The sequence below is a fragment of the Syngnathoides biaculeatus genome, chromosome 7 (assembly GCF_019802595.1).
Source record: "Syngnathoides biaculeatus isolate LvHL_M chromosome 7, ASM1980259v1, whole genome shotgun sequence".
Classification (NCBI taxonomy): Eukaryota; Metazoa; Chordata; class Actinopteri; order Syngnathiformes; family Syngnathidae; genus Syngnathoides; species Syngnathoides biaculeatus.
In genome coordinates this window covers 28160618-28182628 of record NC_084646.1, presented here as the reverse complement: position 1 = coordinate 28182628, position 22011 = coordinate 28160618, and the positions used below count along the sequence as shown (strand labels likewise).

At 42.8% G+C, this 22011-nt stretch overlaps 1 protein-coding gene, 1 long non-coding RNA gene and 1 pseudogene across 7 annotated transcripts in view; 1 reads left to right on the top strand and 2 right to left on the bottom strand.

Moving 5' to 3' along the window:
• Window positions 1–2768: 2768 nt before the first annotated feature.
• The window catches only part of LOC133503100 (uncharacterized), a 23342-nt gene continuing 4099 nt past the window's right edge, over window positions 2769–22011 (top strand). Inside the window, exons 1-2 of the long non-coding RNA XR_009795628.1 lie at window positions 2769–2883; window positions 4343–4407. This is a non-coding gene — a long non-coding RNA (uncharacterized LOC133503100). The remainder of the gene's footprint in view (window positions 2884–4342; window positions 4408–22011) is intronic.
• Window positions 12637–22011, bottom strand: part of aspm (assembly factor for spindle microtubules) — a 62533-nt gene continuing 53158 nt past the window's right edge. For 5 of the 6 annotated variants that reach the window (XM_061824272.1, XM_061824271.1, XM_061824268.1 and 2 more), the window contains 8 exons: window positions 17527–21273; window positions 17283–17432; window positions 17002–17193; window positions 15922–16114; window positions 14571–14725; window positions 13189–13365; window positions 12948–13120; window positions 12637–12863 (listed from right to left, as the gene is read on the bottom strand). In XM_061824272.1, the coding sequence (XP_061680256.1) occupies window positions 12761–12863; window positions 12948–13120; window positions 13189–13365; window positions 14571–14725; window positions 15922–16114; window positions 17002–17193; window positions 17283–17432; window positions 17527–21273 (4890 nt within the window). In that variant the 3' untranslated portion in view covers window positions 12637–12760. Of the gene's footprint in view, window positions 12864–12947; window positions 13121–13186; window positions 13366–14570; window positions 14726–15921; window positions 16115–17001; window positions 17194–17282; window positions 17433–17526; window positions 21274–22011 lie in introns of those variants that run through there. The other variant, XM_061824269.1, reaches the window with a different exon arrangement.
• On the bottom strand, window positions 13798–13916 carry LOC133504199 (5S ribosomal RNA; annotated as a pseudogene).

Here is a 22011-nt window from a genome sequence, read left to right as displayed (position 1 = left end):
TCGACTGACTCTCTGCCGACTCCCGTTCACGTTGCCCTGGAAACGGATTCGCCACCGCGCCACGCCCACGTTGCCGTTTCAACGGATGCACTGCAAGCTCACGTGGCAGTGGGGACTGACCCGATGCCGCCTCACGTTGCTGTCCAGGAGGTGGCGGCGTCTCCACAGCCGCTTCTCGTCCGTGCTCTGGAGTACCAGTGGCGACCGGCCCGCAGACGCTCCACACTCCTGCTCTGTTGGCGACGAGCACGCCCATACGTTCACGTCCAGGAGGTGGCGACGGTGACACTGATGCTGCCTTCTCACGTTGCTGTCCAGGAGGGGGCGATGGTGTCTCTGCCTTCTCACGTTCCTGTCCAGGAGGAGCTGGGGAGTTCTGTGGAGCCACCCTGGAGCTGGAGAGACTTCGGTATGGCGGTCATGGCTCTGGCCCTTCTCTCCATCATCCTATTCGCTCCAGATGGCTCCCAGCCGCTTCATGACCTGGCCTCGTTGGTGACCAATCCACAGCTGCCTACTGACCAAGCCTCGGTGGCGACCAATCCCTGGTTGTCTTGCAACGACTGCGTGGGAGGTTCTCGTCCGGAGCGGTGGCCTGCCTCGTTCTGGTTCCTGCTTCGCCGTTTGGTTCCTCACAGAGGTCGTCCGCCCGAATCGCCCCTTGGGGACCCTGGTGCTTGGCATCCAGGTCGTCCTCCTGACCTGTCCACCCAGACGCCTTGTGTTTGGTGGCCTGGATGGATTGAGGCGGCCATTGTAGGTGCATGTCCACTGTGAGAGCGATAATCTATTAAGAAAAATCCAAATCACAATGTATGATTTTTTGTCAATGATTTATTTGTGTGATACAGCTGCAAATAAGTATTTGAACACCCCTTCCGCCCACCCCTGCCTGTGTTAATTATTGTCTGTTTTTTCGTTTAGGCACATCTGGGAGCCGTGCCTTTGAGGGGGGGATACTGTCATGGTCCTGCCGCTTCAGCACGAGCTGTGCGGGTGTCCGCGCAGGTGCGCTGATTGGAGGGTGCACACCTGCGCCTCATGCAGCCTGATTATGCTATGGATTTATATGACCGCGATGACAACTGGCCGGCGCCAGTTCGTATGATCTTCATGTCCCATTCGTGTGCTCCGGTATCCCTGATTGAACCTGTGTGTACCGACCTTCGTCCATTCTCCGACCAACCTTGTAAGCCTGACTCCTTTGATACTTCTGCCTGCGTTGATTGTTCTCCCGTGTACCGACTCCTGCCTGTCCGCTCATCTGCTCTCTTCGCCCGACGTCCCAACTACCGCTGCTGCACCGGACTGCCTGCTCTATCCCCTACCTCTGCATATAATAAACGTGTCTCTTCTTGAACTACCTTGCGTCTTCAGAGTTCCTGCATTTGGGTCCTACTCTCGTTCCGATGGGATGTGACAACAGCACTTGTCATGACCCATCGATACGGAGGTAGGACCCAAATGCAGGAGTTGGGAGACGCAGAGGTAATTCGGGAAAAATGTTTATTGTTCCAAGGTTGGGGATTGGGCAGGTGGAGCAGAGGTAGTCAGGACGTCGGATGTAGAGAGTAGGTCCGCGGGCAGGCAGGAGTCTGTACATGGGAGATCGATCAGGGAAGCCAGAAGTGTCAGACAGCTCAGGCTTACAGGGTCGGTCGGAGAACAGGCGGAGGTCAGTACACACGGGTTCACGATCAGAGATACGGGACTGCAGGAACGGGGCATGAGTTGCAACGATCTGGCGAAGGACTAGTTGTCCCCCGGGTCCTATATGTACCGGGACCAATCAGCCAGCATGAGGCGCAGGTGTGCGCCTCCCAAGCAGCGCGGGCACCCGCACTGCCACGGCTGGACTGGCAGGACCATGACAGCACTATGTCATTAATCTTAGCATCTCTCCTATCTTTCTTCCATTTACTGTAATCCTTTGTTGTAGAAAGCAAATACACATTTTCCACCTCGCCCAAAATATGTTGGATAAGAGTAGAACTCTCGTCCATCTTTTCTGAAGATTGGGACCTTCCTTTACAAATTCTCCAGGTGGTGGTGCAATAATTGACAACTTCAAATGTTCTGCAGTTAATGGTCAACTGTTCACTGTGGCCATTACCTCATACAGGAAAGTTCTCAGTGAAGAGTTGTCAAATCTTCCAGCAGACTGATCTGGGATGGTGGTGAGGACACTTCTCACATTCCAAATTGGTCTTTCCCGGACAACAACTATGTGACTGGAAGCCGGTGGGTTCATAGAGTTGCATCAAAGTTCTTTCACACGCTCTTGCTCAAGCCCAAGGGTTGGGAATCTATGACCTGGCTTTTTTGATGGTTGCATAATGCTCGGAGAGCCCTCATAACGACATTCTGTACATGTGATTATGTCGTGCACGCAACACAAATGACTCAGAGATAGTTTGCCCTGGTAGAGCTGCCATAATTTGGTGTTGGCAGTTGATGCGCGCAGACCCAGAAGAGTTGAACACCGATCCGGTCAGAACAAGTAATTATGGAAATGCTTTTGACAAAGGTAGCTCAAAGAAAAAAATGTGTACCGAAGTTTGAAGAATGGACAACCTTTGTGGAGTGAGAGGATTCTCCTGTGTTTTGAATTCACAGATGGGGAGTATGCCAAAGCATTCGTACTTGACATTGCCAATAAACAACAACTTCTCATAAAGACAAGGTAATCAAAGGAATAAAAGACATGCCTTTGTCGGCAAGAACTGTTCACCATTGTACCAGCATGATGACAAATCAAACTGAATTACGTTCACGATTAATGGATGCATATCTGAATGTCTGCGTGAAGCTTTATCTGACAATGTCTAAAACAGACTGTAAAGCCATCAGCAAAACCGGGCAGCACCAGAAGTCGCATCAATGGTAAGAAGAACTTTTGTCATCATTGGTTAGCAACATCATAATATTACAGTATTTAAAATAATTCAGACTTACTGTATTCTTAAAGTGTTGGTTCTACATAAATGTGCAAATACACCTGTATTTAGTTTTAAAAATATTGCATACCTCTTTTGAAATTAAATTTTAGAATATTTGGCATTTATGGCTCTCTCAGTCGAAAAGGTCCCACACCCCTGCTCTAGCCCCTTCATTAATTCCTGAAATACATTGCAGGCCCTCACGAAGTTTGTACCTATGTCACTTCATAGTTGGCTTACATTTTCCCTTAGAGCAATCAAGCAGCTCAATGCATTAAGGAAAGCATCAGTAGAAAAGTCATCTAATACCTCAATGTGGCGTGCATGCAAACACATGCAGGTGAATAAGAAGGGTTTTTTTCCCCTTCCATCAGTAACATATAATGGCCCAAAGCAATCCATTCCACAATAGGGAAATGGAGAGGTGGCTTCTATCCTCGCTGATGGAAGGTCAACCATTTTTTGCTCTAGACCAGTCATTCCCAAACAGTGTGCCGCGGTACATTAGTGTGCCATGAGCACTCTTCAGGTGTGGTGTGGGAAGTTGTCCAATTTTATGTAATTGCTAAAAAAAAAAAAAAAAAAAAAAACATTTATTCCAAGAAATAATGTATCTTTATTCATCTATTTATGCCAGTGAGGCACAATGAAAGACAGAATAAAAAATATCCTCTTCTATGAGATGGCAGGAAGTACATACAGTAATTAATCGATCCATTTTTGGTGACATTTACTTTTGTTGGTGTGTCGGGAGATTTTACAATTGTAAAATATGTGCCTTGGCTCTATAAATGTTGTAAATCATTGCTCTAGACAGCTCTTTCTGAATTTTATGCATTTAACACATTTGTAGATGAGTGGTGAGACTTCACTACTGTACCCAAGAATCCAAATCCCATTGGCATGGATTTCAGTGATAGTCATTTCATGACTCTTATGCTGAACTTTCTCATGGTAATGTTTGATCAACAATCTGGAGACATGATGACCTTTCGGGAGAATTGCTGGGTGTTGGGACAATGGGATGGAGTGTTGCTTATGCCAATCTTCCTCCCACTCTAACGACACCTTGGCTATCCATGAATGTGTTCAACTTGGATAGCTCTTTCTTTGGTGTTTTAATTTCATTTCTTCACCAAATACTCTCTGTTGAACTGCATAGAAAAAGTAATTGTTCAGCCTCTTGCCTGTCCCCGTGTTGTAGCCTCATTGACCCTTGATCTATGACCTTTGAGCTCCTTCACCAAACGTTTGAGTCTTGCTATAGTTATTACAGCACTCTTCCAATCTGAAAACTTGTGAAGGTGGTCAGAGAGAGAACTCTTCTTCTCTGCCGTTGTCATGTGAGCTTCTGCTCCTTTTGTGTAGAGATCGCCCTCTTACTATAATTTCTTCACTCTTAGGGAGCTCTTTTTGCCACAAAAAACTGGGACCTGTAAACCAACTAGACTCGACAAGCTCCTTTGTGGTGAGTCCACAACAGGCATGATCAGCCATGTTGTTCTCTGATGCGAAAAATTGTCATTGATTTGGTTCTGTGCTTAACCTAATATGTTGGATGCAATTGGCTACAAAAACCTGGAATTACCTTCCATCATTGTTTATGTGATCACATCTGTCAAACACAACCACACATAAACACAAACACAGCTAAATGCGTTCAAGATGAAACTGTCACTGTGGGAGTCACAGCTATCCAAAGGTGACACCGCACCATTCCTTGTCTCACAACTATGCGTATGAAGGCACTGGACTGTCCGGATAATGCTTTGGATAAATATAAAGACAACGTAACGGATTTGCTGCGAGAGTTTGAGCAGAAGTTTCAAGTATTCAGTAAAATTGAGTTGGCTTTTTTTCACTCCCCATTTACAGTGACACCTTCTGACATTCAACTCGATCTTATTGACTTGCACCCGAATCCGCTGTGAAGGATAAATTTGGGTCCGTAGGATTGGATACGTTTTATCAATATCTCGTGCCAGGTTACCCCAAATTAACAGTCATGGCAGCAAAGGTTCTATCCATGTTTGGGACTACTTCTTTGTGAACAGATGTTCAAGGTTCACAAATAAACACTTGAATGAGATTGTTAATTGTGCTGCTACTCAGGATTTCACACTGGATATCGATGCACTTGTGAAGGCAAAAAGATGTCAAGTTTCAGGAGGCAGCAACAGCAGGTACACTGCAGGAGTGCAGTGAGAGAGAGAAAAAAAGTGCGGAGACACGGAATTTGTTTGCAGTCATGAATACAGATCATCAAAAATAAGATTAATCTTGTTTCATATTGGGCGGCACGGTGGATCAACTGGAAAACATTGACCTCACAGTTCTGAGGTCAAGAGTTCAATCCCGGCCCCGCCTGTGTGGAGTTTGCATGTTCTCCTTGTGCCTGCGTGCGTTTTCTCCGGGGACTCTGTTTCCTCCCACATCACAAAAACATGCAACATTAATTGGGCACTCTAAATTGTCCCTAGGTGTGATTGTGAGAATGGCTGTTTGTCTCTATGTGCCTTGCGATTGGCTGGCAACAACTTGAGGGTGTATCCCGCCACCTGCCCGTTGACAGCTGCGATAGGCTCCAGCACTCCTGCGACCCTTGTGAGGATAAGCGGGTAATAAAATGGATGTATGGATGGTTTCATATGAACGACAATTAAAATTGTACAGTATATTTTCAGCTTCAGTAGCCCCAGCTTCGTAGCTTGATCTGACGTAGTCTAATCTTATTCCCCGTCCACTGGGATAAGTTTTTATTTATTTATTTTTATTCCAAAGATGTATGACATTTAAGGTGAAAATCTTTTTTTCATAGCTCCCACTTGAGTTTGCTTAGTCTGGTGCGTTGGTTTAGGTGTAAAACTGCATTCACTCAACTGTTAAAATAAACCAGTTGTGAACACGTTCACCACCAAACATTTTTTTTTTTTCATTGTTTGTGAATAAATGTGTTGAGCTTGGAAAAGATCCCTTGTCATCCGTGATTATAACATGTAGGGTAGGCTACAAATGGAGGCTGAATGATAAATCGTAGTATTGAAAAACAAAGTTTGTGTTGAGTGTGCATGTTTCAAGTTTATGTATCAAAGGAGTCTGCGAGAATGCAGGGCAACGATAAACATTCTTTTACTGATACGGCCCGTCTGAGAATACAAATTCTCTTTGACATGCCTGCCCGAGATGAAGAGTTGGAGTCAAATGCAGAAAACTAAACAGACCAATATGTTAATGGTTCTGTTTTTCCTGCTTTGCTAGTATGGAAGATTCTTCATCTGAAAATGCTATGCAGTTGCAAATGTTTTTTCTTCCATAATATACTATATATCTTATTATTTTCTTTTCGGCTTGTCCAGTTAGGGGTCGCCAAAGTGTGTCATCTTTTTCCATCTTAGCCTATCTCCTGAATCTTACTCTCAAACCCCAACTGTCCTCATGTTTTCCTTCACAACATCCATCAACCTTTTCTTTGGTCTTTCTCTCGCTCTTTTGCCTGGCAGCTCCATCCTCAGCACCCTTCCACAAATATACTCACTCTCTCGCCTCTGAACATGTCCAAACCATCGAAGGCTGCTCTCTTGAGCCTTGTCTCCAAAACATCTGACTTTGGCTGTCCCTGTGATGAGCTCATTTCTAATCTTATCCAATGTGCTCACTCCTAGCGAGATCCTCAACATCTTCATTTCTGCTACTTCCAGTTCTGCTTCCGGTTTCTTCAGTGGCACCGTTTCTCGTCCGTACATCATGGCCAGCCTTTCCACTGTTTTTTAAACTTTGCCCTTCATCCTAGCAGAGACTCTTCTGTCACATAACACACCAGACACCTTCCGGCAGCTGTTCCAACCTGCTTGGACCCATTTCTTCACTTCCTTAAAACAATCACCATTGCTCTGGATTGTTGACCCTAAGTATTTGAAGTCCACCCTTGCCATCTCTTTTCCCTATAGCCTCACTCTTCCCCCTTCACCCCTCTCAATCACATACATATATTCTGTTTTACTTCAGTTAATCTTCATTCCTCTCCTTTTCAGTGTATGTCTCCATCTTTTTAATTGTTCCTCCACCTGCTCCCTGCATTCACTCCATATCACAATATCATCTGTGAACATCATGATACAAGGGGATTCCAGTCTAATCACATCTGTCAGCCTATCCATTACCACAGCAAACAGGAAGGAACTCAGAGCTCATCCCTGATGCAATTCCACCTTCACCTTAAATTCTTCAGTTACGCCTATGGGACAATTCAGCACTGTTCTGCTGCCCTCATAGATGTCCTGTGTTATTCTAACATATTCCTACACCACGCCATGCTTACGCATGTAGGACCACAGTTCCTCTCTTGGTACTCTGTCATTAGCTTTCTCTAGGTCTCCAAAGATACAATGTAGCTCCTTCTGACCTTCTCTGTGCTTTTCCATGAGTATCCTCAAGGCAAATAATGCATCTGTGGTACTCTTTCTAGGCATGAAACCATACTGTTGCTCGCAGATACTGACTTCTGACCTGAGTCTACCCTCCATTACTCTTTCCCATAACTTCAGTGTGTGGCTCATCAACTTTATTCCTCTATAGTTGCCACAGCTCTGCAAGTCCCCTTTGTACTTAAAAATGGCAACTAGCCCCCATTTTACCCCATTCTTCAGGCATCTTCTCTCCCGCTAGTATTCTGCTGAATAAGTTGGTCAAAAACTCCACCACCACTCCAAATTGCTTCCATGCCTCCACTGGTATGTCATCAGAATCAACTGCTTTTCCATTTTTTATCCTTTGTAGTACCTTTTGAACTTCCCCCTTGCTAATCATTAGCACTTCCTTAACACTTGCCTCTTCTACTCTTCCTTCTCTCTCATTTTCTTCATTCACCAACTTCTCAAAGTAGTCTTTCCATCTATTCAGCACACTACTGGCACCAGTCAACACATCTACATCTCTATTCTTAAAGGATCATGCCTATAAACATTCTAAAAACGATATTGTAATGAAAAATACATATAAAATTATTCACTTCAATATCTATAGGAAAAAATAAATGTGAGCGGAGAGCATGTCGTTAATGTGCAAAGTTGCGGAAGTCTTACTCAACATCCAAGTGGTAGCCATATTGCCTGCAATGTCATCAGCAGACGTCACACTGGGACATTCACCATTGAAAACACGAAAACACCTGCTACGGGAGATGAACGACGATTTTCGGATTTTTCCGATGCCCCTTCTGACACGGAATCTCTTTTCAAAGAAGAGAATATCTCACAGTTGAATGAAGTGACCGGGGCAATAATACCCAATCGTTTGGAGCCATATTTAGATGATATGCGGATCATTTCTAACAACAGACTCCCTCACAGTATGTAGCATATTCAGCCGGAAGCGATGACAATGCCGTAAAGCAGCCCGGCGAATGCGGCACCGACGCGCACAGACACATTTAGCACCCCTTTTGTTACATTCTGAGAGAAGGATTACGTACATACTAAAAATCATGCTTTTCCTGTCACTGGCCCTTTAATCACCCTTATCTGCTGCACATCCTTCCCATATCTATCCCTCTGTCTGGCCAACCTGTGGAGATCGTTTTCGCCTTCTTTCATGTCCAACCTCATGTACATGTCCTCATATACATCTTGTTTTGCCTTTGCCACCTCTACCTTTGCCCTAAGTCCCATCTCAATGTATTCCTTCCACCTCTCCTCAGTGTCCCACATCTTCTTTGCTAATCTTTCCTTCAATGTCTTCCTGTAGTTTGGGGTTCCACCACCAAGTCTCCATCTCCCTTTTCCTACCAGAAGACACACCAAGTACTCTACTGCCTGTCTCTCTGATCACCTTGGGTGCAGTAGTCCAGTCTTCCAGGAGCTCCTCCTGTCCATCGAGAGCCTGTCTCAACTCTTTTCGAAAGGCCACACAAAATTCTTCGTTTCTCAGCTTCCACCACATGGTTCTCCTCTGTACCTTTGTCTTCTTAATCTTCCTACCCACCACGATCCTATGCTGTCCAGCTCCACTCTCCCCTACCACTACCTTACAGTCAGTTACTTTCTTCAGTTTACATCGTCTGCACAAAATACTGTATAATCCACCTGCGTGGTTCTACCTCTGCTCTTGTAGGCCACTCTATGTTCCTGCCCGTTCTGGAAAAAACTGTTCACTACAGCCATCTCCATCCTTTTTGCAATGTCCACCACCATCTGTACCTCAAAATTCCTTTCCTGGATGCTGTACTTACCCATCACTTCTTCATTGCCCATGTTTCCTTCACCAACATCTCCATTACAATCTGCACTAATCACAACTCTCTCTCTGTCTGGGATGCTCAGAACTACTTCATCTAGTTCCTTCCAGAATTTCTCTTCATCTCTCAGTCACATGTACTTGGGGGGCATAGCCGCAAATCATGTTATATACATCACCCTCAATTTCAAATTTCAGCCTCAAGTGATACTCTTTTCACCTCCAAGATGTTCTTATTCCAGCTCTACCTTCAAAATGACCCCTATGCCATTTCTCTTCCCATCTACTCCATGATAAAATCATTGAAACACTGCACCTAAACTTCTAGCCTTACTCCCTGTCAGGTTCACCAATCAGACATTCATTAAACAGGACAAAAAAGGAAGCAAAGACACCAGTTCAAGTCTCGAGACGAGAGAGGAGAGGAACTGTCTCGTACAATTCACCACTGCACTCTCTGATTATCCTCTCCTCGGCACCTCTATTTATTTAGTTTTAAGACGCCCCTTATTTACATGGATGTTACAAAAAGGAGACGACAAGCAAAACAGTTTGAAACAAGGTGTAAATGTTTGTTCATGTGCATGTGCATGTGTGGAAGATTGCTCAATACATGTGTGGTCATCAATTCTTTAACAGGCAGCAGTTGTAACAGTTCTGATGATTAGATGTTTTTGTTCTTGCTATCTCCTGCTAGGAGGGTGCCACGTTATCTAGGGCAGAGCAAAGCATTTCTTTATTGTAAGCAAATGTATGATAATTATGATCAATTATTCCTACACTCCCTTTCCACTTGCTCTCTTGGATGCACAATATATCAACCTCTGCTAATCATCATGCCAACTAACTCCTGAGCTTTTCCTGTCATAGTCCCAACATTCAAAGTCCCTACATACAGCTGTAGGGTTTGTGCATTCCTCTTCTTCTTCCGACTAAGCCGCTTTCCTCTTTCTTTTGTCTTCGACCTACATTATCTGAATTTCTATCTACGCCTTGTAGAACAACATTTCCGGGTGCGAGTGTAGGAAGCCTGGGCCACGGCCTAACTGTTGTAGAATTCGTATGATGAACGCTCATATATGTTTGGCACAGTTTTACGCCGGATGCCCTTCCTGACTCAACCCTCTAAGTTCATCCAGGCTAAAATAAGCATTTGAACACCCTGCTATATTGGAAGCTCTCCCACTTAGAAATCATGGAGGGGTCTGAAATTTTCATCATAGGTACATGTCCATGATGAGAGAGATAATCTAAAAAGAAAAACACAGAAATCAAAATGTATTATTTTTTTTAAACGATTTATTTGTGTGATACAGCTGCAAATAAGTATTTGAACACTTAACCAATGTTAATATTTAGTACAGTTGCCTTTGTTTGCAATTACAGAGGTCAAACGTTTCCTGTAGTTGTTCACCAGGTTTGCACACACTGCAGGGATTTTGGCCTCCTCCACACAGATCTTCTCTAGATCAGACAGGTTTCTGGGCTGTCGCTGAGAAACACAGAGTTTCAGCTCCCTCCAAAGAATTTCTATTGGGTTTCGTTCTGGAGACTGGCTAAGCCACGCCAGAACCTTGATATGCTTCTTATGGAGTCACTCCTTGGTTTTCCTGGCTGTGTGCTTCGGGTCATTGTCATGTTGAAAGACCCAGCCACGACCCATCTTCAATGCTCTGACTAAGGGAAAGAGGTTGTTCCCCAAAATCTTACAATACATGGCCGCAGTCAGCCTCTCCTTTAATACAGTGCAGTCAGCCTGTCCCATGTGCAGAAAAACACCCCCAAAGCATGATGCTACCACCCCCATGCTTCACAGTAGGAATGGTGTTGTTGAGATGGAACTCATCATTCATCTTCCTCCAATGACAGTTCGTGAAATTATGACCAAAAAGTTCCATTTTGGTCTCATCTGACCAGAAAGCATTCTCCCATGACTCCTCTATATCATCCAAATGGTCATTGGCAAACTTAAGACGGACCTTGACGTGTGCTGGTTTCAGCAGGGGAACCTGCTGTGCCATGCATGATTTCAAACCATGACGTCTTAGTGTATTAGCAACAGTCACTTTGGAAACAGTGGTCCCAGGTCTTTTCAGGTCATTGACCAAGTCCTGTCGTGTAGTCCTGGGCTGATTCCTCACCTTTCTAAGGATCACTGAGACCCCACGTGGGGATATCTTGCATGGGGCTCCACTCGGATTGAGATTGACCGTCACATTTAACTTCTTCAATTTTCTATTGATTGTTCCAACAGTGGACTCCCCCCCCCCCACCACCACCACCACCACCACCACCAAACTCCTCACTAATTTCTCCATAGCTCTTTCCAGCTGTGTCCAGTTGTACAATTTTGTCTCTGGTGTCTTTGGTCTTGGCCATGTTACAAGTTTGAGTCTTACTGATTGTATGTGGTGGACAGGTGTCTTTATGCAGCGAACGACCTCACACAGGTGCATCTGATTCAGGATAATGGATGGAGAGGAGGTGGACTTTTAAAGGCGGACTAACAGGTCTTTGAGGGTCAGAATTCTAGCTGATAGACAAGTGTTCAAATGCTTATTTGCAGATGTATCACAAATAAATCATTAAAAAAAAAATCATATATTGTGCTTTCTTGATTATTCTTTTTAGATTATCTCTCTCACAGTGGACATTCACATACAATGAAATTTTTAGTCCCTCCATGGGTTCTGAGTGGGAGAACTTGCTATATAACGGTGTTCAAAAACTTATTTTCTTCACTGTATAAATGGGCAATTGGTTAGCACATCTGCCTCAGAGTTCTGAAGATCAGGATTCAAATCCTGGTCTTCTTTGTGTTGAGTGTGCATGTTTCAAGTTTATGTATCAAAGGAGTCTGCGAGAATGCAGGGCAACGATAAAACAGTTGTGAGTCCAGTAATGAAGTACAGATTTGAGCAGAGGTTCCCAACCACTTTTTTTGCAGAACCCCCCTTAAAGAGATGAAAGTATTTTCAGACACCCCCCCCCCCCCGTTTTTCAATAAATATGCAAGGCTTTGTTTGCAAACATTATTCCTTGGGACTTAACAAAAACATGAACAAAAATAACTCCGATCATCACAGCATTGGTCACTTTTATATTTGAAAAATGACATGGCCAAGTTTACCTTGTCACCAAGAATAAACAAAACCTAAGCTTTGTTTCTGTTCAAATTTAACATCTTGAATTGCTGCAGTCAATTCAGTAGTTGATCTAATCATGGATAAAACTGACAGCCACTTGAAGTTCATTTTTAATGTCCAGCTTCACCTACACAAAAATTAAGAGCCTTCTTTTGGTGTTTTTTAAGATGCTCGGTAGTAGCATTAACGCCATCTGCTGGATGTAACTTAATATTGAAAGGTGTTCATAGTAGCCCCGCATGTCCTTGTCATAACCCCAGGCACTCCTGAGTGAGCCTGGGGGAAAAAAAAAAAAATACTACACCTCTTCACTCAAGAATAGTCTTGCAAACATGCAACAGAAATCAATTTAATGTGGTTATGAAATTGTATTTGTAAAAACGTTTTTACAAAAGACATTCTGAAATACACAAAGCCATGGGAGGTGAATTTTTGAAGGTTTATCTACATGACTATAGAGAGTGAGTTCATCAACATCTGAATGGCTTGGAGAGGATCCACTATATTTTGAAGTTGGTCCTTTCCGAGAACCCAGTCAGGTGCAAACCTAGGAAAACAAAGACCCATTGTCAGTCACTTGCAAATGCAAATTGGATGTCAAATTACCTATCTTTACAAGTACTGTACATACTTTGGCACAGGACGGGATTTATTTGGAGTTGTTAAAGCACAGAACCTTCCATTGAATGATGCATTAATCTTCTGTCTGATCACATTTCTTTCTGCATCCATCTTGTATTTACGAAGAGTGAGGCGGTAGATACTTTTTATCCTTTCCAATAGTTTAGGACGCTTGATAACCTCCTGAAAAAGAATAAAATTTCTTCAAAATTTGCATCTTTTTTTTTTTTTTAATTTTAAAAAGACTACACCTCAGCATGGCATTTTTCTTGCAGGAGCAGAACCAGTAGAAAGCAGGCTTTGGTGAAGATGCTGCCGCCTTTTTCTGCTACTTTATCACCCGCTTTTTCTCTGTATCTCTGGAGGAGGTCTACCAGTGTCTCCACTGAGTTTTCCACCAAATATACAGCCTCAATGGTTTTGTGGTACTGAAGGAGATAAAATGGGTGGCAGAAGGAGATAAGACATTTTTATTATTATTTTATATATTTTTTTGCAATGCAGATACATCAAATTAGCCTCAGAATAGATGTCTACAATGACCTCAAATGGCATTGGAAGTCTAAAAATCCAAGTCTACATAAATTACTCTTTTCACTAACAATTCAATCAAGACCTCTTGACTTGAAGTGTTTCAAATTTTCCTGTAGATTGAAACAATAAGGGGCCAGAAAAATAAGTCCTGCATTCATAACATCCATCATTTGGCTATTGCCCTAACTGGTCTTCTTCGGTTCCTTTTGGTTTGTCCCATCAGGGGTCACCACAGCGCGTCATCTTTGATGCACGCATATTTGTGTGGCACAATTTTAACGCAGGATGCCCTTCCTGATGCAACCCTTATGTATTTAGCCGGGGAGAGCTTACAACACCTGGTATTTCCAGGCGGTCTCCCATCCAAGTACTAACCAGGGCCAAACACGCTTAGTTTCCGAGATGTGACGAGATCGGGTGTTCTCAGGGTAAAATGGCAGTAAGCCCATTGCCCTGACTGGTAATTCCTATGAATGATCAAGTGTTACTCATCTTTCAGAAGTCATTATAAAATTGCACCCTCTGGAAAGATTTGTATGGATGCTACCATTGCAGCAGTTGTATTGGAATTTCTTCAAAATGAATTGAAAAGAACACGCCGAATGCTTGTCTAGGAGGATTTTACTGACGTCCGTAAGTGATACCTGCAAAGCTTGCACTTGTGAGCAGAACATGCCTACTTGATCTAATTGGTTCAAAAATAGTTATATTTGTATTTTTTTAAGTCTTTCCTTTTTGCAACACTTTGAAATCTGTGTCAACGGCCTCTTAAGAGTGCACTCGTTTTGGTTCTGAATGTAGATGTGATTCTGCCACTGCACAGTAGTGGGGCAGCTTTATTCTCCAGATTGATTTTATTCCATCCCTAGGCAATTTTAAAAAAATAAACATCTACATTAAAATACTTAATTGCTTCACATTTCTTCACCTATACCGATGGATGAGTTTTAAGATGTTAAGGAAATTAAAGGTCACAAATTTCTAAATGGGACTTGCATCCTTTGTTTTGTTTTTTTTTTTTTTTTTTTTTCCAATGTGCGGCCCTTGGAAGAAAAACTTTGGCTATCCATCACTGAGCAAGTTTCTCTGATCTTCATACCTTCGAGAGGTTGAGAAGGATCTGGATCGAGTGGATGATGACATCCATGCAGGGCACACTCCTGTTGCACGAGAGGATAAGGGTGAAGATGACACTGGTGGCGCTGCTCTCTACCATATGCTCACAGCACAGAGGCGACAACCTGGTGGCAGCTTCTGTAAACACACCCACCCACACACACAGAGCTCAGTGACAGAATCTGTAGTGGGAAGCCGCATTGATAGGGTATAATGCACCATCCCCATTAAGGCGAGGTCACCTATTAAGTAAAAATAAATAAAATTATTCTGGCTTCGCGACTTTTCGCGGGTCGGTCTGGAACCAATTAACCGAAAAAAAACGAGGGATTACGGTACCTGAAACCTTGAAATATGGCCTTTTATTGACCCAATACTGATACCTAGTAATGGTACTTGCTCATCCCGAATATATTGCATTTATATAAGCAAGTCCATACATAGTATTCATTCCAATTTCGTATATTGTTCGTCAAAAACTACTGTCCATCCATTTCCCAAGCCACTTATCCTCACAAGGGTTGCAGGAGTCCTGGAGCTGATCCCAGGTAACATTGGGCGAAAGAACTGAAGTGGTCACCAGTCAGTCACAGGGCTACCATACGGTCTAAAACTAATCTAAGAATAGAAAACTGTATCACCTAGTGTTGCACCAAGTACTGAAACCTGCACTGTACCAAAGTATTGTGATGTCAAAAATAGCACGGTACCACTTTTATAGTACTTGTAGTTGTAAGGTTGAATAAAAAAATACTAAAAGACAGCACTAAATTCATACCCAGCCCACAGCTACAGCTACTACAGCCCAGTACTGTACACAAAAAGCCAACAGTCAGCAAGTTGTGTGCATGCAAGTGTGTGGGAGCTGTGATCATAAAATTTCCTCAAACATCTTGACTAACTCCTGCCTCCTGAGGATATGTTAGCATGTATAAGCGTTAGCCACTGGTACATAACCTCAGAGCCTCATGAGGCTTTGTGAGCAAAGAATTAGAATCAGCTTTAATGCCCAAGTATGTAACCCCACCCCCACTCCCTTTAAAAAAATCTCAGCTACAAATTTCGAAGAGTAAATTCCACTATAAAAGGCTTGTGTTGAGACGGCAATAAATTCAAGTTCAATATTCCTCATGGTTTGATGCTTTATAAATAAATAACAGATGCAAAAGAAACAAAGCAAAATCTATGTGAGCAAGGACTCTTTCCAGTGCAATTTAAATGACTGGACTGCAACAATTATTATTTTGTCAAGTAAATAAAGAGCCACTCTAGTAATTTAATTCAGTCAATTTATGAGACTTCATTTATTTCCCAAATACTATGGCCGACCTCACCTAGGTTTTTTAGAGCCTCGAGCATGGAGGAGAAGTGTTTGTATCGAAGAAGGCAGTCCAGGGCAGATGAGGTTTTGTTGCACAATTTGTCCTCCTCTTGGACACCAGCTGAGACTTTCCGCAAATTTTGCCTCAACTTTATTACTTTGGCATTGTCATTCAGTCGGCGGGAAACATGTCCTCTCCACAGCGCCTACAGTGAGAGTTAAAAAAAAAAAAAGTTATTGCATGGATGAATAAAAGTAGTTGATGGGAATATTAAAATTATCTTTTGAAAAATTGTCCCTCTTTGGCGTGATTTAGTTTTAATTATAACAAAACTTGTACTTTGAGAGGAACATCCTTATAGAAAGTGTAGACAGAAAGGATGACCCCATAGCGTGTATGTCGGCACACACCAATTTCCCGTGCTGTTTTTTTTTTTTTTTAATTCTGTCAGATTATCTTGGGTTAGCAATCAAAGAAAAGAAGAAACAAATGTAACCACACATACACTGTAGACTCATGTACATTCACATTTGTGCAAGACGTGGCTATGGTCAGAGAAACAAGTGAGGGTTGACGAGAGGCTACATTCAAATCTTGCATGAAAACTAAAACTCCATCTTTCAATTAAATATAGACTTCCCCAAAGAGCCCCATTATAGTAGTGTGTGTGTTCCGTGAATGGTGTTCTGTCATTGGATTTTTTTGTCTTTCGTTGAATTAAAAATTACTTTGAAACATCATTAATACTGTAAATACAAGAAAGGCTGCACTCAGGCAATCCATTTACCCCAGCAAAGTTGAAGGTGACCTTGACTATTGTGTTTTTACTGATACACAACTATTTTCATAAAATAAAGACTTCAAACAAGGAAGATGCCGTATGTAGTGGTAGTCACATATCCAAACTATAGCATCAGTGAAGCTACTGTTTTGTGCGGGCGTTGCAGGAGATTGAGAGGGAAGGTTAACTTTGAGGACACGTGCATCGGTAGAATGCAATATGTTCCAAGTCTATCTCGTATCTGCTAAGGAAGTGCTTTGTGTGAAAGGTGTCGAATGCAAACTTCAGAAAACTTCTCATGATGATGAAACCTGTGCTTTAACAATGCCGGGTTCAACTCTCTTCTGGCGCCTGAAGAGGAGGAATTTTCGAGCAGCAACTTGGATGACAGAAGCAGAATTGTGGCGATGAGCTAACCAACGGCGGACTGCTCGCTGGGCTGTAACCACCTTCCTTCGTTCTGCCAGGTAGCGTCTCCTTTGCAGCCTCACTCGCACCAAATTCTGTGAAGCAGAAACACTGAATGATTATTTACACTACATTAAAATCTTTCAGACTTCAATTTATAATAAATAAACAGTTGCTACTGTACTTGTATAATGATGACAGAATGTATCTGTCTCTTAGCAGACTCCAAGATCCAGTGTGCTCGCAAAGCTCTTTGGATCTTTATAGCACTGAGGTGGTGGTAGACTGCCCCAGCAAAACAAAGTCTTGTCTGTGCTTTGGCCATCTCAAGTTCCTTGAGTACAAACATTTTTTATGATCATTTAAACATTTCAACACTTAAATTGTTTGTGTCCAATGCATGCTTGACTGGACAATCTTCACCATACCTGCTTTTGTAGAATCCAGGCTCTGCAATGAATCTGAATTATGATGGCAGCCTGTCTTACTCGGACAAACTTTCGTCGTTGTACTTTGCCAAGCTGCACTGCTCTGAACCTCTGTTGCAAATTCACAGCTGCCACTCTTCTCTTCAGGAAGATACGCCTCTGTATTGAGCATCTCCAGTATGACTGGATCAAACCGGCAGCGCGGCTTTGTGTCCTTATGTCCCTTCTGACCCGGTGACCTCTATATGCAGCCTGAAGAATGACTGTGGACCGTTTGATTTCCAGGAACTTGTTTCTTTCTTGCCTTTGAAGAATGAAAGCCCGATAGTACTTTTGAATGACTGCAACAGATGAATCCATGATCTGAAAGTTTACCACTTCAACATGCTTTCTGGATGCTGATTGGATTATAGTTGCAGCCTGATGTAAATGAGCAAGGTGCTTTCGGGTTTGGTGGCCTCTATATGCCGCCTGAAAGATGATAGCTGCGCTGCGTGTTTTCAAGTACTGTTTTCTTTGAGATTTGGCTGTTGCAGTAGCGCGAAACCTTTGCTGAATGGTTAGCACACAGGATTTTATTTTCATATACTGGTTGAACTGACAATGGCCTCGGAAAGCTGCTTGAATAATAGTGGCAGCCAGATGCATTCGCCTAATAGATTTTCTGGATTTCATTCCTCGGAAGGCAGCTTGTAGACTAATCACAGCATTCCTGATTCCTTGATAACGTTTTACCTCAATGTTTCTATGCCTTATAGCTCTAAATCTTTGCTGTAAAACACAGGCACCCCACAGTTGTTTCCTGAAGAGGAATTGCTGCTTATGTCTCTTGAAGTTTGCTTGAATGATTGTAGCTTCTCTATGCATCTTGGCAATTCTTCTTCTCTCCAAAGACCCCCTGCAAACTGCCTGCAGAAAAATCACTGAAGATCTGATTTTCAGGAAGTAGTTCCTTTCTTTTTTCTGAAGAACATGGGCTCTATAACATCTCTGGATGATGATGGCTGACAAACACATGGCCTGGAATTGGACTCTCTCTCTGTGTCCTCTGAAAGATGACTGGATTACAGTTGCAGCCAGATGCATTTGTTTGATGGATCGTCTTGTTTTCATTCCACGGAATGTAGCTTGTAGTCGAATTACAGCAATTTTAACTTCTTGATATTGGTTTACCTCAAGGTTTCTCTGTCTCATGGCTCGAAATCTCTGCTGTAAGACACGAACAGCCCAGAGTTGTTTCCTGAAGAGAAATTGTTGCTTATGCCTCTTGAAGTTTGCTTGTATGACTGTTGCTGCTCTGTGCATTATAGAAATTCTTCGTCTTACAGACCAACCTCTGAGAGCTGCCTGGAGAATGGCGGTTGAGGATATGACTTCCAGGTAGCATCTCCTGTCTTGTTTCTGAAGGAAATAGGCCCGGTAATATCTCTGGATGACGACTGCTGCCAGACGCATTTCCTGAAATTTGATTTCTTCTCTGTGCTTTCTGAAAGCAGACTGGATCAAAATGGCAGCCTGATGCCAACCAGCAACAGCCCTCCTGACCCGCATCCCTCTGTATGCAGCCTGAATGATAACGGCAGACTTGTGAATGTTTTGGTAATGCTGCCTTTGAGCTTTGGCTGCCACAATGGCGCGGTATCTACGTTGTATGGCAAGCACTGCGGATTTTAAGGCAATAAACCTTGTCTGTTCATAGTGGGCTCTCACAGCGCTCTGAATAATAATGGCAACCCGATGCTTTTGTTTAACAAGTTTTCTTGTAATCATTCCCCGGAAAGCAGCTTGTAAGACAATGGCTGCATGTGTCTTCGCACTCAAAGCCAGACTGTGCTGTCTCCTTGCTTTGTTGGCTCTGTAACGTCCTTGCACAAAAGAGGAAGCCCATTGAAGATTTTCGTAGTATTTTCTCTGCTGATACCGCCGCAGATTTGACTGAATTTTAACAGCAGAAATATGTCTGATGCTCAACTGCTTTCGGACCCTGTATCCTCTAAAGGTCGCTTGCAGGCAAATGGCTGCCCTGCGCTTTAAGAGATAATGCATCTGAACTTTTCTCATCAGGACGGCTGCTCTGTAGTGCTGCTGACAAATCAGAGTTGCTGATTTAATAGTGAGGAATTTATTTCTCTCATGGATCATGAGAAAATTTCTTTGAATGACAATAGCCGCACATTGCATCTGTGTAATTTTCATCCTGGCACAGTAGCCACGATATGTGGCCTGTACAACGATAGCAGCAGATTTCTCGGTTTCATACTTCTTCAGCTGTTGTTCTATTAGGATTTTGGCCCTGTATCGGTCCTGAATAAAGATTGCAGCACACTTGGTGGTAAGGTAAGCCAAACGTACTCTGTGCATTCTGAACAAAGCCTGGATTACTGTCGCTGCGTTGTTCCTCTTCTTAAATTCTTCCCTTTCTCTCCAGCCTCTGTAAACTGCTTGTAATTTTAAGGCAGCTTTCTTTTGCTCTTTGTATTTGTGTTGCTGTGTTCTGCAGTGGAGTAGAGCTCTATAATGGCTCTGGATGATGATGACTGCACTTTGAATGACGATGTATTTTTTTTTACTTAAATACATCCTAACTGTAGACTGAATGACAGTTGCAGCATTGTGCCTTTTTCTCAGGTCTTTCCTAACTTTCATGCCTCTAAATCCAGCTTCTATCACAACACAGGCTGTTCTCTTTTGAAGAAATACTTTCCTTGTTTTCTTGCCGGCTACATAAGCCCTATAATGGCGCTGAATGATAACAGCTGCTAACTTTTTTGACCTAAAAGCCCCTTGAGCCTTGTATCGAAAGTAGTGGGCCCGGTTAAGTGTAGCACACTGATGGAAATTTTTAATCATCACCCTGTCAGCTCTTCCTCTCCAGTATGATTGTACATTAAGTACAGCTTTTCTCAGGGCTTCAAACTCTGCCTTTGTCTGGCGAGCTAAAACTGAGCCTCGATACTTATACTGTATAGTAACAGTTGCTTTTCTTAGGGCAAGGTAGCGCCTTTGGGTCACAAATTTCCTGAATGCAGCCTGTATGATAGTTGCTGCAGTGTGCTGTTTTTTCAGCACCTCGCAAGTTTGTTTCCTTCGGTAAGCCACCTGAATGGTTCTGGCAGCACTGCGCATCTTGAAGAATATTTGCCTTTCCACATCTCTTCTCGCAGAGGCCCTGTACCACCTCTGGATTAGGACTGAGGCATTTTTCATTCTCATGGCCTGTTTCCGGACCCGGTGACCCCTGAAGGCACTTTGAATGACAATGGCAGAGTTGTGTTGTTGCTTGTGCCTTCGAAAGCGGCACCTTTGTATGTGACCTCTGTAGCGGGCTTGAATGAGCAACGCGCTTCTTTGCATCTTTCTGTATTCATGGAAGCACCTCTGCATTCTAAAGAAAGATTGAATCTTAATAGCTGCAGCTGTTCTTTTGGTTATTTTCTCCATGTACCATTTCCTAAATGTGGTTTGTAATACTCTAGCAGCATGATTTTCCCTTTGAGTTTTCTGGATTTTCCACAATCTGTACCCTCTCTGGATTTTCATCACTGCGGTTCTGAGAGTGAGATAGCTCTTGCGCACTTTTCTTGCAAGAATCCATGCTCGTAAATATCTTTGCATGACAGTGGTCGCCCAGTAGATTTTTGCGTAAGTACAAGCAGCCCTCTTCATTCGCCACTGTGCTTGGACAACAATGGCTTTGTATCGGAGTTGTTGGTAATATTTCATGGCTGAAAACATTTTCCACTGTGCCTGCGTAAATGAGAAAAGTATTTAAAGACCAATTCCACAAGCAACTTTGTATTTGCAGTACATTACATTTTATATATTATACACAGACACAGACACACACACACAAAGCCAGAAATTTACACTATGCAAAAACATTCAATTTTTTGTCTCACTATCTTAAGTCAAGTCAGACGAAACCTCTCTTGTTTTAGGTCAGTCAGGATCACCAAAATTATTTAATTTTGTTAAATGCCACAACAATGCGACAATTTCTTGGGGAATTTTAAAAGTCAAAAGATTGTATACACAAAAGTACTATGTCTCTAAAGAACATGGGGAAGCCCCGATGATGAGGTCATGGTTTTGGAACTTTCCGATGTTAACTGACAACACGTGAGTTAATTGACAGCACATGGGGATGTATACATGAAAACGCTTCAAAAACTCTACTTCCTTGTTTGAAATCATGTGAAAAAAGAAATTACCCAGAAAATAGAAAGAATTGTGGAGCTCCACATGTCGGCTCATCCTTGGCTACGAATTACAGATGTTTGACGATGCCACGTTCATCTGTTCAAAGAATTAGACCCAAGTATGAACATCATGGGAAGGTCCAGCCATCACAAACCTCAGGAAGGAGAGTCTCTGTCTCCCAAAGATGAACATATTTTGGTATTAAATGTGAGAATCACATCCAGAACAAAAGCTCAAGACCTTCTGAAGATGCCGGATGAAGCTGGTAAGAAAGTGTTATCCACA